This window comes from Corticium candelabrum, chromosome 15 (assembly GCF_963422355.1).
Source record: "Corticium candelabrum chromosome 15, ooCorCand1.1, whole genome shotgun sequence".
Classification (NCBI taxonomy): Eukaryota; Metazoa; Porifera; class Homoscleromorpha; order Homosclerophorida; family Plakinidae; genus Corticium; species Corticium candelabrum.
Genome location: NC_085099.1, coordinates 1,096,027 through 1,113,452, shown reverse-complemented (window position 1 = coordinate 1,113,452; position 17,426 = coordinate 1,096,027). Strand labels below are relative to the sequence as shown.

Genomic DNA, 17,426 nt, shown 5'->3' with positions numbered 1-17,426 from the left:
TCAAAGTGACTATCAAATACGCATCACCTATCACATCCAAAGTGGCCGTCGCTCTTGCGCGACCAACTGTGTTTGTAGCTACACATGTATATCTTCCTGCATCACCTGGCCGAGCTGAGGAGATCACCACAAAACCATCCAATACTTGAACTCTATCATCACCCAACAGTCTTTGATCATCCTTCAGCCATGTAATCTGTGGCTGTGGATTACCGCTTGCCACACACTGAAAGACAACTCGACTGTCAAACCGAACCTCTTGAGTGACAGGCGGAGAAACAATAAGAGGCGAGTCTAATACAAGGAACTTGAACAATTATCATTCCAAATGATTTCAATACAGCAATACTCACAGTACACAACAACAGTAAAGTTCATTGTGCTTTCACCACCACGGTTGACTGCAACACACTGATAATGTCCTGAATCATCATTCTGAGCATTAATAATTCGAAGAGTGCCAGTTCCCTGTCCCAATACATTGTATTTTCTGCCATCACTGATTAGTTGTTCCGAGCCTTGAAACCATTCTATGGTAGGCGTTGGATTACCAGATGCAAAGCAGTTGAGAACTGCTGTGAAGCCTTGCCGTACAGTAATGTAATTGTTCTGAGAGCGAATATCTGGAGGAACTACAACCCAAACAGAAAACTACAATAAAGTTTCAACTTTTAAGTCAATTAATGTTACCAATGACATGGAGCTCTCCTGTTGAGCTGTCACTTCCAACAAGGTTCTTTGCACTGCAAGCATATTCACCCTCATCAAATGGCTCTAACTCTCTAATGCTTAATGTTGTTTTATCCCTCGAGATCACGGTTTTTCTATTGTTAGTCAGCACCTCAGAGAAATCTTTCATCCAAGTGATCTCTGGTTTCGGATTTGCTTTTGGTGTTTGGCATTCAAACGTTGCTGTTTCTCCAGCAAGCACCCACAAATCAGGCAACCGAGGATTAATAGTAGGCTTAACTGCAACAACAGCAAAATCACTATTATTTTGAAATGCATGCAACTTAGTCCTTCTTGTGTTAACCTTGTATGTCTAACACTGTTGTTGCATTAGTTGTACCTCCCCGATTACGAGCAATACACATATAAGTGCCTGAGTCAGACTCAGCAGCATTGCAAATACGTAAAGTACCATTGACGTGCACTTGGTACTTGGGCAAATTTGTAAAGGCACGGACACCGTCTCTGTACCATTCAATGTTTGGTGGAGGGGCACCTTCTGTATCACATGGCAACCAAATGCATTTTCCAAAAGACACAAAAACATTAGGCACCATAGGAGTAATGACTGGTGGCACTACAAAAATAGACTCGATACAGCTGGCACACATATATGTATATTGGACATGTCTCCATACCTATCACAAGTAGATAGGCTGATATCCTGTCTCGACCAATTTCATTCTCTGCGACACATGTGTAGCGCCCACTGTCTGATTGTTGGACGTTAGTTATGACCAACTTTTGATTGTTATTCTCTAACCGCCGTCGCCTGCCGTCGAGTTTGAGTGGTTCACCTCTGTGTAGCCACACTATCGTTGGACGAGGATTCCCAACAGCAATACATTCGAGCATTACAGTCTGCATAAATAATACGTTGGTATCAACAGGTTCCTTTGTGATACGAGGAACAACTACACAAAACATCCATGTAATCCTATATCTGGTAAAAGTAACATATCAATGCTCACCATGGACTTGTAGATGTACGGTCTCATTTTTAGAGCCCAACAGATTTGTTCCAACACACGTGTATACACCTTGATCTTTGACTTGCACTGATGCTAAAGTCAGTTGCTTCTCGAGAACTGACACCTTGATACTGCTCAACCTTGTGTTGCCTCGATACCAGTCAATGGTTGGAGATGGAAGACCCTCTCCTTTGCAAGTAAACGTGGCATTCTCGCCATCATGACGCACAAGCTGTTTTGGATATACCACAATTTTTGGTCCGGCTTCACAACATCATCCAAGAATGTGTTTAGGTTTAGTAAACAATTAACATCAATAAACCCAACTAACCTTGGACTTCAATCTTTGCTGTGACACGCGTTTCCCCAGCAATATTCTTTGAAAGGCAAGTGAGATCAGCTTGATCTTCTGGCCGAATATTGGTTATTGAATAGATAGCCAATGGAATGGTTTCAAAAATTTCTATGTCAACACGTGGGTTGTATCTAGGTACTGATCCATTGATCAACCACTCTACAGTAGGAGTAGGAGCCCCGATGACTTGACACACAATTACTGCATCATGTCCAGGAGCCACTGATAAATTTACAGGTCCATCAATAACCACGGGTGCTTCTGTAAAAAACCAGTGACCATAAGCATTAAATCAAAATCTGCCTAAACAAATAACGTACGAGCGATAGTAACATTAAGAGGAAATCCATCGACATTCCCTTCTCTGCTTTGTATCTCACAATGGTAAATGCCCTCATCAGCACGTGTTACATTCAAAATAACCAAACGGCCATCATTGTAGAACACATATCGATCATTGCTTGTGTCCAAAGGCTGCCCACTTTTGTACCAAACTATAGTTACAGACACAATACTGCTAAAACGACAGAGCAGCTCAAGAGGCTCTGCCATAAAAGCCCATATCACACCAGTCTGTGGATTTATCGCAACAGGAGCATCTAGACATTACAGCTTAGTAATTTCCATGTGATACGTTGTAAACAGAAAGACATCTACCTGCTTGACCAGGAACTACTGTAGACGAAATTCTCTGAAAATGGTATCCATGTTCATCATAGCCAACTATTACAACCAGAAACTCATCCTTAGGGGCTATAAAAGTCGTTTTGTCGAGAGCACTAAACAAGTTGCTGACATTCCAGTCAACAGGAAGTATCTGCAAGCGATTTCCATTCAGATGCATCAAGTTAAGATGAGTGACTTGAGCATTCTGACAAGTACATGTCAAATTCGTAGCATCACCCGGTGGTTCTGTAGCGTTTAAAACAATACTCACAGACTGACCTACGGATAAACAATTCAAATCGCAAGTGACAATTATTGAGATACAAAAAATTGCGCACCAACTACAGGCCGAACATAGTAAGATCCTGGAGATCCTTTGTACGTAAACGACACTTTGAAATTACAAACTGAGCGTCCGCTGACAGTCACAGAATATGGCAGAAGTGACATAACTTCTAACTTCCATTGACCTACTTCTGGTTTGTCTACTTTTATAACTTTTACTGCCTTCTCGTTGATGTCGAAAGGATAGTCTGACTTCGTTGCCGGGTCCACAAGATGAATTCTGATTTCATTTTCCACTGCATCGATTTCTTCAGCAGTTCCATTGGCTGTGGCTGTTACCAATAAATCCAAAAGACACGAATCGACTGGAAAGTAGAATGTGCGCTCCCCGGCTTTCAATCCGCTCGCATAGAATAGATTGACGACGCGTGCTTGCACAGTCAAATCAATATATTTAATCACTTGGTCGACAGCATTCTTTTTCACTTGAAAAATTTCTCCTGTGGAAGCAGTAGCAATTCTCTTGAATGCATCATACTCGGGACCAGAGCGATAACCACAGTCGCCGGTCAGTACAAAAACCACCTGCCAAACACATTAAATCTATTGCCTTAATTTAGGCAACTCCAACACTCTAGACTTACGCTACTCCCCGTTGACTGGATCTCACTGATAACAGTATCCGTCAAGTTATAATCCTTGGCGCTGGCATCCGTGAATACAAATAGAAAAGAGCCAGGTCGACTCACTTGCAGAGCGAGCTGAATACCAGATATGGCCATCTCGGGACAGTCACCCCCACCATCCACGTACATATCGTCCAATGCCTTTTTAAACAGATACGTACTTCTCGTCACGGTCACCAGTTTTTTGTTCACCTCTAGTAAAGCAAAAACGGAGTGTAAGACCGACCAACGCCCATGTGGTGTACATGGTATTGATCCCGTTGAGTAGACGCCACACCATCAACCCGACAACTAAGTGTGAGAGTGTGATTTCCCAGAAGAGCACGCATCGTAAATCCACGGCACGCGACCGAATTCGACGGATATGGCAATGTTTGCCGTTGTATCTAATCTCTCAACTACAGACTACTGACCTGGATCATGAAATGGAACGAGAATAAAATCCTGGACCGGTAGATCACTCTGCGACAGAATAGCTCGGAAGATAGCATTGGCGCCCTTCTTCACCTGCTCCAAGTCGTCGTTCATGCTTCCCGTTATGTCGAAGACAAACGTGAGTGACGCTGGCGGCCATTCCTGGGTTGAATACGGTACCACTCGGTCTACATCATCTGTCTGCTGCTGCGATGACGGACACCACCAGAGCAGTACGAGACAGAAGCACTGAGTCGCTTGCAGCCTCGATATCGTCATGACGCAAGAGAGTAGACAAAAAATTCGTTATGGTAGAAAACAGACGACTGACTAATCTAATCTCTTTCTTCAAACTAAAATTTGAGAAGCAGTCGATCCGTCTGTGACTCGGATTTGTAATAAACTGAATAGAAGGAGACCAGTCAATAGACAAAACTGTTTATCACCACAGCTATCAGGTGATATCAAGAGCTATTGGAGCAGAGAGACTGCCAGAGCCCCTGCTCACCTTCTAGATAATTGATTGGACAAAAGATTTGATAGCGTACAGCAGCGGCGCTGTTTGCATGTCAGTAGCTATTCTGCTTTCCTAACCGCAATTCCAGATTTAACTGAAGAGGAAACGACTTGCGCAACATCACACTAACAACTATTAAACGGCGCATGGCCTGGCAGCGGCACACGTGGTGTATCACACTGCGGGGGCGTGTCCAACGGTACCGTCTGCGTCTATTGACGAGATGATCAATATTCGGTTGTGTGTCCGCCATGCGTACACACTGAAACGAAGTAAGTACTGTGATGGTGGTGTGGAGAGGTATTGAAGCCAGGCAAGCCGACTCGACTGCCTCCAATAATATTTATTTTTTCTTCCATGTTTTCCTCTGCAACCTGTTAATAACTGGCAAGTCAACAGTCTTACCTTGTAACCAATGAATTTGTTTTTCCTCACTTAGTTGAGAATAATTACAGCAGTGCTAATTCCATATGACACCAGATAAAATTACCATGCACTACCTGCTTGATGAGATTACCCATCAGTTTTGCACATCACAAAGCTACAAATATAGACAAATCTCAAGTCAACCAAGACAATGTCCACACAGCTACAGACGTCTCTGATACAACTTTAGTATTAATTAAAGATACCCAACATATTGCTAGACTAGTTCCAATGCACAACTGCCTCACACCTTCACACAGTGGACTGACATAATGTCCCTACTGATACTAGATAAGAAATCAACCAATAGTATTGTCCACCATGACTTTCTAAAATACAGGTATTCTTATACAGAAATGCTAGACCTACCTGTCTGAGAGAGTTGCAAGAGTACAATCATAGTTGATTAATTAGTTACCTAAGTCGTAGTCTTCATACAGTACATGTAGAATTAAACCAGCAAGCAATATCTCCCTACAATAATTATGCTTACGCCGTTGGTAGGGTAAAACTCAGACGTTCTTGTTTAGCTAGCTCTTGACAGCAATTTTCTAATTATGCCGACAAAATGGTCTACTTTGAAAGCGTCCAAGAAATAAGTGTTTGCTAGAGATTTGTGCGCTCTGCCGGCCCTCTCTCTCTACAAAATGCCGCGTCCAATGATACACATGCGCATCGGTAGCCCGTCAGTCGACAAACTTCAATTAAAAACTCGACTTCCATCCTTTCTCCTCGTCATCTGTCACGGTACTTTGCAATTTCCGTTGAGTCACGTGGTTAGCCTGGAACGCCCGTCACAGCTGCGATGTCATCAAAATCGCACTTCTTGTAGCTACGCGTAGTAAAAAAACAAAATGTGCGACAAGTTCAAAAGCTAATCACGCAAGTGAAAGATAAACTTTGTCACAGAATACTAAAACGTAGTGTTCTAGACTTTACGTCTCGATGTACTAGTAGTATCTTACCCTCTCTATAGCTCTACACCTATCTCTAGACTAGATAATTATTTGAAAAATTGTATTAGTGTAAATCCAATGTTTGAAATGTTACTGGTCAGCATCTACAGCTCTAGAGAGCAGACACACATTAGGTCCAGTCCTCCAGACAGCTTAGCGTGCGTCACGCCGCTTTTTTCCACAAAGTTAAGACAGAAAACGATGAAGTAATATTTGTAAATGACGAAGTAAATGGCATCGATGATCATCACAAGTGTCCTGTTTGTTTCTGTGTCTCTCGAGACGCAACGCTCATTGAATCTATATCTATGTGGCCACAAGTTCTCCAAATTTGCTTGCTGAATTCCGCCAGAGGCGAGATACTCCAGTGTACAGAATGTTGCAAGGAACGATCATGAATATATTTCCCCAACAAGAAACACGACCGAGAAATATTCTATATTTGCATGATCCTAGAGAGTGTGATCGCCCAGTTTAGACACGTATGCGATTGGACCAAACAGCTGGGAAAGCGGAAGGAACAACGCCGAATGTAGCTTAAATTTGTGCAAGAGTCGTGTCCTCTAAATTGAAAAGCACATTAAGGTGAGCAAAAAAGACAAAGACACTCGTTGTCTAGTAGCATGAGATCTCGTGCGATGAGAAGTACGTTGTACGAGCAGCTAGAATCTCACCAGAAAGACAGCGAAAAACACACCTGCAAGCCGGCTCGTGTACGTCAATTAACTTAACTACCTCTAATATGTTAGAGTTTTTTCTTCTAGAGCCTGCTAGACGAGCTTCCATGCAGTAAATCAGTTGTGTTCGATCCGCAACCGGTATCGCCAGCATAACAACAAACGTTGTGAATCGTTTGTAGATTACACAATAATACCTGGTTCAATCTACCTATCTGTATTTGAACACTTACAGATTCTAGATTGAAGGGTAGGAATAAAAAATGAAACAAGGGAGCGGTCTAGCTAGACTATGTGCATTCAATTATCATGATAGCTACTACAATCTTTGTTTGTGTGGTATGCAATTACTGTCCTCGCACTAAAGTTTCCAAAAGAACACAAACTATGTAATATTAGTAGCACCTAGCTCACCACATGCAGTCCGGGCTTTTTCCAGCTCCCCCGCATATTTGACAAACGCATGGCCGAAAACGTAGTTTTCGTAAAATGCCTCGACGACAGTCACAAGTGTCCTATTTGTCACGATGTCCTCAAACACGCAACGCTCACCAAATGCGGGCACGAGTTCTGCCATGATTGCTTGCTGGCTTCCGCCAGAGGCGATAAACTTCAGTGTCCACAGTGTCGCAAGGAGGTTATCGTTCGGGACTGTTTCCCTGACAAGAAACGCGACCGAGAAATTCAAGATCTGATCATAAAGTGTGACCAGTCTACACACGGATGCGATTGGACTGGAGAGCTGAGAGAGCGAAAAGAACACAACGCCGATTGTGGCTTTGTGCAAGAGCTGTGCTCTCTGGATTGCAAAGCAAAGGTGAGCAGAAAAGACGTGCAAACTCACCGTCTAGAATCGTGCCCTAGACGCGAGATCTCATGCCGCTACTGCGATAGGAAGTTGTTGTACGAGCAGCTAGAATCTCACCATCAAGACAGCTGCATGCAGATTCCAGACGAATGCTCGTACTGCAAAAAGATGGTGGCACGAGAAAGCATGGAAACGCACAAAGGAAGAAAAGGCAGTTGTCCAGAAAGCTTGCTAGCTTGCGATTTTAGACGCGCTGGATGTGGATTTGAAGGTAAAAGAGAAGCATTGATGCGTCATCTTGAAGATGAGACCGCACAGCACTTGAGTCAAACAGTGGTGATTATTGATAAACAAAATGACATTCTGGAAAAACTAGACCGAGACCACAAGAAAACACGGAAACAACTAACAACATGTAGGTCACAACTAGACGAGTTACAGTACTGGGCAGCTAAAACACCAAACTGGAGTATTACTCATTCTGATGACAACCATTTTGTCTATCTGTGGAAACTGGATGACTGGTCGAGCAAATTCAATAGCAATCGTAAACACTTGAGTAGCACATTCTACACTGCCATTCCAGGTTATCTTTTACGTCTTGCAGCCTATCTACATCCTTCGAGTGGAGATGCGTCTCCCTATCTGTCCATTGATCTTCAATTATTGAAGGGAGAATTCGATGAACATGAGGAGTGGCCTTGCACATTTAACGTTTCTCTATCAGTTGTCAATCAAAAGAATGCCAAAGGTGACGACATTGTCTACAGTGATAGACCCGTTGCTAAGTCTAGTGTAGCTACATCTTCAGGTGAAAGTCTCTGTCTGTGCAGTACAGCCAACAAAATCCCGCTCAGCACAATCAACAGACAAGCAGCTAGCTTCATCAAGAACAACACCGTTCTCGTTAAACTGGCATTACTACCAGTTGATTTGATCTAGCTATACACTACCCCAAAACTTTCAACTCTCCGCGAGTGTCTGTCTGTAGAAGATGTCTACGTCTATGTTTTGTAGTGTGCTTATTGACTATGCAATAGCGTCTCGTCTTAGTACATAGGTATACCACTGTACTAGTATGTAGTATGTACGGTAGAGTGCAATTTTGGTCCTTTTTAGCTGAATGAAAGTGTCTCAGAATACTGGTCCTTGGTATCATGCACAGTGTGTACTTGCATGATGACAACAGTATCACACAGTCTACTTGGCATGTGCTAGTTACCCCTATAATTTCTGCTCATTTGACATTATTCTTTTAATTTAAGTTACTAATCATCCAGAAAATTTTATCGACTTCTTTTCTACGTTGACCAGAACTTGTAATGGTTAATCACAATCGTTCTAAGAATCGATGCACCTGACGTATGTACCACAAGACAAGACATGTAGGTGTACCACAAATAAGTGGATACTTGATTCTAGGGAAAACATTGACCACTCTTAACATCAAGATGAAGTACATTGAATGACCACAATTCCGTGCAGGTCAACTACCACAACTACAGTCACCAAGTAAAAGGGTTCACAAGACGTCAACGTTCATTGACAAAACACTCAGTTCAAGGTCAGTTTCACTAAAGTTGTCAGCGATAGCCTCCATGTCCCATGTAGTTGCCATGACCTCCTGAGCTATAACCACCACGACCTCCTCCTCCTGTGCCATAACCACCTCTTCCCCATCCATTCCTCTACCTCTGCCTCCTCTTCCCCCTGAAAAACCACCTCTACCACCATGACTACGATCATCGTAGCCACCATACCCTCAATCAAACCCTCGACCTCGGCCTCCCATTTGAGAGCCACCGGCTCCTCGACCATATGAGTGTCCTAGACCTCCTCTATTGGCACTATAGGCTCCTCCTCTTGGTGGCGGTGGTCCTCCACATCCAACTGAGTCACCGCCGCCGCCATAGTATGGTTCACCAGATCCATACTGAGACTGACCTCCATATCCTGGTCCTCCGCCACCACCTCTGCCTTGATACACACCACGAGACTGCGGTTGGTATCCACCATAATCTAGACGAGGGGAATAGCTAACGAGAGGGATGACAAAATTCTAGCAGATACTGAACACACATAAACGTATCAAAAACCTTTGATACATTAAGATGAGAACTGTACACACCAATAACTTTCAGAGTGCCCGAATGTCTCACTGTACTGATGTAGTTGCTTGCTACACACGTATAAGTACCAGCATCTTCCGGTCGAATATCTGCTACCATCAGCCGCGTTCCATCAGATGATATAGAAATGCGCATATCGACGTACAGTCAAAACCCGTCCTTGTACCACGTCACACAACAGGAGATGGATTCACAGAAACAGAGCAAATAAAGACAGCATCACTATCAACCAACAAGTTGTACGTAAGACTGGTAGTAGTAAACGTTGGACCAACTACAAACAGACAGACAACAATGTCACCCACAAAGTACAAAGTCAGCTGGCAGTGTGTGCTCACAATGAACGTCTACAGTCACATTGACATGTTCTCCACCAACATTAGTAGCCACACACTTGTAGACACCAGAATCAACGCTCCCTAAATTTTTGACATGAAGAGTACCGTTTGTATAAACATGATATTTCAGTGCTGCGGAGTTAATCAACTTGTTGTCCTTATACCACGTTATGCGAGGGCGTGGATTTCCAGTAGCATCACATGGCAGCCAGACATCAGCACCGACAATACCATCAATTACATCAAGTACAGAAACAATCCTCAAAGGAACTAGAACATACATTAGTTTTACTGGTTATGCATAATACTCCATGATGCCTCTTTTACCAATCACATCAACTCTAGCCAACACATTGGCTTGGCCGACTTCATTAGAAACAATACACATGTATAATCCAGCATCTGATGCTTCCACTGAACATATAGTTAGTCGTGTGCCGTTGTCAGATATCTCCACATCACTTGAATGCTGCAGCTGGATGCCATTTTTGCTCCACCGTACAACAGGCAGTGGATTGCCAGAGCCAACACACTGCAGCTTTAGACACCGGCCAGAAAGTATTGACTGAGGTGTAAATCCAACATCAATTGAGAGAGGAACTGTGTATGAAATTTCAAGTATTACCAATAGCAACTGTGAAAGACTAATATGTGTACATACAAAGAACGTCTGTTGAGATTTCTATTACACCACAGCTGTGCCATTTATCGTGTCTCCAATGAGAGCAGCAACTAAATCACATACATCAGACCAACTACATCAATGTGACTGTCAAATATGCATCACTTATCACATCCAAAGTGGTTGTCGCTCTTGAGCGACCAACTGTGTTTGTAGCTACACATGTATATCTTCCTGCATCACCTGGCTGAGCTGAGGAGATCACCTCAAAACCATCCAATACTTGAACTCTATCATCACCCAACAGTCTTTGATCATCCTGATCAACCATGTAATCTGTGGCTGTGGATTACCGTGTGCCACACGCTGAAAGACAACTCAACTGTCGAATCGAACCTCTTGAGTGACAAGTGGAGAAACAATAAGAGGCGAGTCTAATACAAGGTACTTGAACAATTATCATTCCAAATGATTCAATACAGCAATACTCACAGTACACAACAACAGTAAAGTTCATTGTGCTTTCACCACCACGGTTGACTGCAACACACTGATAATGTCCTGAATCATCATTCTGAGCATTAATAATTTGAAGAGTGCCAGTTCCCTGTCCCAATACATTGTATTTTCTGCCATCACTGATTAGTTGTTCCGAGCCTTGAAACCATTCTATGGTAGGCGTTGGATTACCAGATGCAAAGCAGTTGAGAACTGCTGTGAAGCCTTGCCGTACAGTAATGTAATTGTTTTGAGAGCAAACATCTGGAGGAACTACAACCTAAACAGAAAACTACAATAAAGGTTCAACTTTTATGTCAATTAATGCTACCAATGACATGAAGCTCTCCTGTTGAGCTGTTGCTTCCGACAAGGTTCTTTGCACTGCAAGCATATTCACCCTCATCAAATGGCTCTAACTCTCTAATGCTTAATGTTGCTTTATCTCTCGAGATCACAGTCTTTCTATTGTTAGTCAGCATCTCAGAGAAATCTTTCATCCAAGTGATCTCTAGTTTCAGATTCACTTTTGGTGTTTGGCATTCAAACGCAGACCTGCCAACCTAGCAGTGTCAAAACGCATGAGTTTGCAGGGGAAAATGCGGGAGAATGCGGGAGTTTAATTTTTTGGACACGTCTACAAGAGCATTAATATCAATAAATATATCGTAATAAGTGTTAAATAATATATAAATAATATCTAATAATCAAAATTTAAGTATTTGCATGCCCTGTTCAAGTAGAAGCCATCAATTAATTTAATTATAGTGCAACAAATGTATAGCCGATTGATTAATGTGCCTAATTAGTGACACACAGAATCAACACCAATTACTATATAAACTTAATAGTTAATTAATTAACACAGAACTTGTACTGTACATACTACTGCCTGTTATAAAAATCTAAGAACAAAGTACATGCACATTCTCGTGGCTAGTTGGGATGTTCTGGATTCTATTTTCTTGTCGCCTTTTTTGATCGCTTTTCCAGCAATATGTATGGTAGTCAGCCCCTCCTCCTTTTCCACTTCTGACCGACTCCTCCTTCTATGTCGGTATTTTGACCAAGTATGTTATACAAAAGAGCTGGGTGAAGAGGGGCTGGCACATAGAAATTGATATTGGGATTTCAAGTATGTGCGTACACATGCATGTCCTAAAACTGTAGGGTACAGTTACACAGAACAGACACGCCCATCATTTTGGTCACTCCCACCAATGGTCAGAATGCGGGAGATTTGATGTCAAATGCGGTAGGCGAGAGAAGGGTCCCAAATGCAGGAGAGTTGGCAGCTCTGCAAACGTTGCTGTTTCTCCAGCAAGCACCCACAAATCAGGCAACCGAGGATTAATAGTAGGCTTAATTCACTGCAACAACAGCAAAAATCACTATTATTTTGAAATGCATGCAACTTAGTCCTTCTTGTGTTAACCTTGTATGTCTAACACTGTTGTTGCATTAGTTGTACCTCCCCGATTACGAGCAATAAACATATAAGTGCCTGAGTCAGACTCAGCAGCATTGCAAATACGTAAAGTACCATTGACGTGCACTTGGTACTTGGGCAAATTTGTAAAGGCACGGACACCGTCTCTGTACCATTCAATGTTTGGTGGAGGGGCACCTTCTGTATCACATGGCAACCAAATGCATTTTCCAAAAGACACAAAAACATTAGGCACCATAGAAGTAATGACTGGTGGCACTACAAAAATAGACTCGATACAGCTGGCACACATATATGTATATTGGACATGTCTCCATACCTATCACAAGTAGATAGGCTGATATCCTGTCTCGACCAATTTCATTCTCTGCGACACATGTGTAGCGCCCACTGTCTGATTGTTGGACGTTAGTTATGACCAACTTCTGATTGTTATTCTCTAACCGCCGTCGCCTGCCGTCGAGTTTGAGTGGTTCACCTCTGTGTAGCCACACTATCGTTGGACGAGGATTCCCAATGGCAATACATTCGAGCACTACAGTCTGCATAAATAATACGTTGGTATCAACAGGTTCCTTTGTGATACGAGGAACAACTACACAAAACATCCATGTAATCCTATATCTGGTAAAAGTAACATATCAGTGCTCACCATGGACTTGTAGATGTACGGTCTCATTCTTAGAGCCCAACAGATTTGTTCCAACACACGTGTATACACCTTGATCTTTGACTTGCACTGATGCTAAAGTCAGTTGCTTCTCGAGAACTGACACCTTGATACTGCTCAACCTTGTGTTGCCTCGATACCAGTCAATGGTTGGAGATGGAAGACCCTCTCCTTTGCAAGTAAATGTGGCATTCTCGCCATCATGACGCACAAGCTGTTTTGGATATACCACAATTTTTGGTCCGGCTTCACAACATCATCCAAGAATGTGTTTAGGTTTAGTAAACAATTAACATCAATAAACCCAACTAACCTTGGACTTCAATCTTTGCTGTGACACGCGTTTCCCCAGCAATATTCTTTGAAAGGCAAGTGAGATCAGCTTGATCTTCTGGCCGAATATTGGTTATTGAATAGATAGCCAATGGAATGGTTTCAAAAATTTCTATGTCAACACGTGGGTTGTATCTAGGTACTGATCCATTGATCAACCACTCTATCGTAGGAGTAGGAGCCCCGATGACTTGACACACAATTACTGCATCATTCTCCAGAAGCCACTGATAAATTTACAGGTCCATCAATAACCACGGGTGCTTCTGTAAAAACCAGTGACCATAAGCATTAAATCAAAATCTGCCTAAACAAATAACGTACGAGCGATAGTAACATTAAGAGGAAATCCATCGACATTCCCTTCTCTGCTTTGTATCTCACAATGGTAAATGCCCTCATCAGCACGTGTTACATTCAAAATAACCAAACGGCCATCATTGTAGAACACATATCGATCATTGCTTGTGTCCAAAGGCTGCCCACTTTTGTACCAAACTATAGTTACAGACACAATACTGCTAAAACGACAGAGCAGCTCAAGAGGCTCTGCCATAAAAGCCCATATCACACCAGTCTGTGGATTTATCGCAACAGGAGCATCTAGACATTACAGCTTAGTAATTTCCATGTGATACGTTGTAAACAGAAAGACATCTACCTGCTTGACCAGGAACTACTGTAGACGAAATTCTCTGAAAATGGTATCCATGTTCATCATAGCCAACTATTACAACCAGAAACTCATCCTTAGGGGCTATAAAAGTCGTTTTGTCAAGAGCGCTAAACAAGTTGCTGACATTCCAGTCAACAGGAAGTATCTGCAAGCGATTTCCATTCAGATGCATCAAGTTGAGATGAGTGACTTGAGCATTCTGACAAGTACATGTCAAATTCGTAGCATCACCCGGTGGTTCTGTAGCGTTTAGAACAATACTCACAGACTGACCTACGGATAAACAATTCAAACCGCAAGTGACAATTATTGAGATACAAAAAACTGCGCACCAACTACAGGCCGAACATAGTAAGATCCTGGAGATCCTTTGTACGTAAACGACACTTTGAAATTACAAACTGAGCGTCCGCTGACAGTCACAGAATATGGCAGAAGTGACATAACTTCTAACTTCCATTGACCTACTTCTGGTTTGTCTACTTTTATAACTTTTACTGCCTTCTCGTTGATGTCGAAAGGATAGTCTGACTTCGTTGCCGGGTCCACAAGATGAATTCTGATTTCATTTTTCACTGCATCGATTTCTTCAGCAGTTCCATTGGCTGTGGCTGTTACCAATAAATCCAAAAGACACGAATCGACTGGAAAGTAGAATGTGCGCTCCCCGGCTTTCAATCCGCTCGCATAGAATAGATTGACGACGCGTGCTTGCACAGTCAAATCAATATATTTAATCACTTGGTCGACAGCATTCTTTTTCACTTGAAAAATTTCTCCTGTGGAAGCAGTAGCAATTCTCTTGAATGCATCATACTCGGGACCAGAGCGATAACCACAGTCGCCGGTCAGTACAAAAACCACCTGCCAAACACATTAAATCTATTGCCTTAATTTAGGCAACTCCAACACTCTAGACTTACGCTACTCCCCGTTGACTGGATCTCACTGATAACAGTATATCTGTCAAGTTATAATCCTTGGCGCTGGCATCCGTGAATACAAATAGAAAAGAGCCAGGTCGACTCACTTGCAGAGCAAGCTGAATACCAGATATGTATGGCCATCTCGGGACAGTCACCCCCACCATCCACGTACGTATCGTCCAATGCCTTTTTAAACAGATACGTACTTCTCGTCACGGTCACCAGTTTTTTTGTTCACCTCTAGTAAAGCAAGAACGGAGTGTAACGCCCAACGCCCATGTGGTGTACATAGTATTGATCCCGTTAAGTAGACGCCACACCATCAACCCGACAACTAAGTGTGAGAGTGTGATTTCCCAGAAGAGCACGCATCGTAAATCCACGGCACGCGACCGAATTCGACGGATATGGCAATGTTTGCCGTTGTATCTAATCTCTCAACTACAGACTACTGACCTGGATCATGAAATGGAACGAGAATAAAATCCTGGACCGGTAGATCACTCTGCGACAGAATAGCTCGGAAGATAGCATTGGCGCCCTTCTTCACCTGCTCCAAGACGTCGTTCATGCTTCCCGTTATGTCGAAGACAAACGTGAGTGACGCTGGCGGCCATTCCTGGGTTGAATACGGTACCACTCGGTCTACATCATCTGTCTGCTGCTGCGATGACGGACACCACCAGAGCAGTACGAGACAGAAGCACTGAGTCGCTTGCAGCCTCGATATCGTCATGACGCAAGAGAGTAGACAAAAAATTCGTTATGGTAGAAAACAGACGACTGACTAATCTAATCTCTTTCTTCAAACTAAAATTTGAGAAGCAGTCGATCCGTCTGTGACTCGGATTTGTAATAAACTGAATAGAAGGAGACCAGTCAATAGACAAAACTGTTTATCACCACAGCTATCAGGTGATATCAAGAGCTATTGGAGCAGAGAGACTGCCAGAGCCCCTGCTCACCTTCTAGATAATTGATTGGACAAAAGATTTGATAGCGTACAGCAGCGGCGCTGTTTGCATGTCAGTAGCGGTACACGTGGTGTATCACACTGCGGGGGCGTGTCCAACGGTACCGTCTGCGTCCATGGACGAGATGATCAATATTCGGTTGTGTGTCCGCCATGCGTACACACTGAAACGAAGTAAGTACCGTGATGGTGGTGTGGAGAGGTATTGAAGCCAGGCAAGCTGACTCGACTGTCTCCAATAATACTTATTTTTTCTTCCAAGTTTTCCTCTGCAACCTGTTAATAACAGCCAAGTCAACAGTCTTACCTTGTAACCAATGAATTTGTTTTTCCCCACTTAGTTGAAAATAATTACAGCAGTGCTAATTCCATATGACACCAGATAAAATTACCATGCACTACCTGCTTGATGAGATTACCCATCAGTTTTGCACATCACAAAGCTACAAATATAGACAAATCTCAAGTCAACAAAGACGATGTCCACACAGCTACAGACATCTCTGATACAACTTTAGTATTAAAGATACCCAACATATTGCTAGACTAGTTCCAATGCACAACTGCCTCACACCTTCACACAGTGGACTGACATAATGTCCCTAATGATACTAGATAAGAAATCAACCAATAGTATTGTCCATCATGACTTTCTAAAATACAGGTATTCTTATACAGAAATGCTAGACCTACCTGTCTGAGAGTTGCAAGAGTACAATCATAGTTGATTAATTAGTTACGTACGTCGTAGTCTTCATACAGTATAAACCAGCAAGCTATCTTCCTACAATTATACTTACGCCGTTGGTAGGGTAAAACTCAGACGTTCTTGTCTAACTAGCTCTTGACAGCAATTTTCTAATTATGCCTACAAAATGGTCTATTTTGAAAGCGTCCAAGAAATTATAAGTGTTTGCTAGAGATTTGTGCGCTCTGCCGGCCGTCTCTCTCTACAAATGCCGCGTCCGATGATACAACGCATGCGCATCGGTAGCCAGTCAGTCGACAAACTTCAATTAAAAACTCGACTTCCATCCTTTCTCCTCGTCATCTGTCACGGTCACTTGTTCCGAGAGTTACACGGTACCTTGCAATTTCCGTTGAGTCACGTGGTTAGCCTGGAATGCCCGTCACAGCCGCGATGTCATCACAATCGCACTTCTTGTAGCTACGCGTAGTAGAAAAACCAAATGTGCGACAAGTTCAAAAGCAAACCACGCAAGCAAAAGATAAACTTTGTCACAGAATACTAAAATGTAACCCTAGTGTCCTAGACTCTAGGTACATGTCTGGATCTAATATCTTACTCTCTCTAGGCCTT

At 42.7% G+C, this 17,426-nt stretch overlaps 4 protein-coding genes across 4 annotated transcripts in view; 1 reads left to right on the top strand and 3 right to left on the bottom strand.

The window, feature by feature from the left end:
• The window catches only part of LOC134190819 (hemicentin-2-like), a 36,257-nt gene extending 23,271 nt beyond the window's left edge, over positions 1-12,986 (bottom strand). The window contains exons 1-25 of the mRNA XM_062659336.1: positions 12,847-12,986; positions 12,621-12,785; positions 11,409-11,640; positions 11,072-11,350; positions 10,963-11,013; positions 10,745-10,921; positions 10,649-10,689; positions 10,285-10,591; positions 9,958-10,227; positions 9,796-9,893; positions 9,263-9,549; positions 9,028-9,214; positions 7,097-7,481; positions 4,106-4,414; positions 3,651-3,886; positions 3,060-3,591; positions 2,713-3,000; positions 2,376-2,654; positions 2,032-2,316; positions 1,701-1,964; positions 1,368-1,643; positions 1,034-1,306; positions 691-969; positions 354-632; positions 28-294 (exon numbers count right to left, since the gene is read on the bottom strand). Coding sequence (XP_062515320.1) covers positions 28-294; positions 354-632; positions 691-969; positions 1,034-1,306; positions 1,368-1,643; positions 1,701-1,964; positions 2,032-2,316; positions 2,376-2,654; positions 2,713-3,000; positions 3,060-3,591; positions 3,651-3,886; positions 4,106-4,414; positions 7,097-7,481; positions 9,028-9,214; positions 9,263-9,549; positions 9,796-9,893; positions 9,958-10,227; positions 10,285-10,591; positions 10,649-10,689; positions 10,745-10,921; positions 10,963-11,013; positions 11,072-11,350; positions 11,409-11,640; positions 12,621-12,755 — 6,016 coding nt within the window. The 5' untranslated portion in view covers positions 12,756-12,785; positions 12,847-12,986. The remainder of the gene's footprint in view (positions 1-27; positions 295-353; positions 633-690; positions 970-1,033; positions 1,307-1,367; positions 1,644-1,700; positions 1,965-2,031; positions 2,317-2,375; positions 2,655-2,712; positions 3,001-3,059; positions 3,592-3,650; positions 3,887-4,105; positions 4,415-7,096; positions 7,482-9,027; positions 9,215-9,262; positions 9,550-9,795; positions 9,894-9,957; positions 10,228-10,284; positions 10,592-10,648; positions 10,690-10,744; positions 10,922-10,962; positions 11,014-11,071; positions 11,351-11,408; positions 11,641-12,620; positions 12,786-12,846) is intronic.
• LOC134191411 (TNF receptor-associated factor 6-like) lies at positions 7,139-8,626 on the top strand. The gene has a single exon (XM_062660023.1). It carries the CDS (start codon positions 7,146-7,148, stop codon positions 8,430-8,432), a length of 1,287 nt encoding a protein of 428 aa, XP_062516007.1. The 5' UTR covers positions 7,139-7,145; the 3' UTR covers positions 8,433-8,626.
• On the bottom strand, positions 9,649-10,951 carry LOC134191412 (peroxidasin homolog). Its single transcript, XM_062660024.1, has 6 exons — positions 10,933-10,951; positions 10,745-10,869; positions 10,619-10,689; positions 10,285-10,557; positions 9,958-10,227; positions 9,649-9,893 (listed from the first exon to the last, which is right to left on the bottom strand). Exons 2-6 carry the CDS (start codon positions 10,801-10,803, stop codon positions 9,790-9,792), a joined length of 777 nt encoding a protein of 258 aa, XP_062516008.1. The 5' UTR covers positions 10,804-10,869; positions 10,933-10,951; the 3' UTR covers positions 9,649-9,789.
• A 646-nt stretch (positions 12,987-13,632) lies between the features above and the next one.
• On the bottom strand, positions 13,633-15,199 carry LOC134190817 (hemicentin-1-like). Its single transcript, XM_062659333.1, has 5 exons — positions 15,194-15,199; positions 14,539-15,070; positions 14,192-14,479; positions 13,855-14,133; positions 13,633-13,796 (listed from the first exon to the last, which is right to left on the bottom strand). The coding sequence occupies exons 1-5, from the start codon at positions 15,197-15,199 to the stop codon at positions 13,741-13,743; spliced, it is 1,161 nt and encodes a 386-aa protein (XP_062515317.1). The 3' UTR covers positions 13,633-13,740.
• Between the last annotated feature and the right edge of the window lie 2,227 nt (positions 15,200-17,426).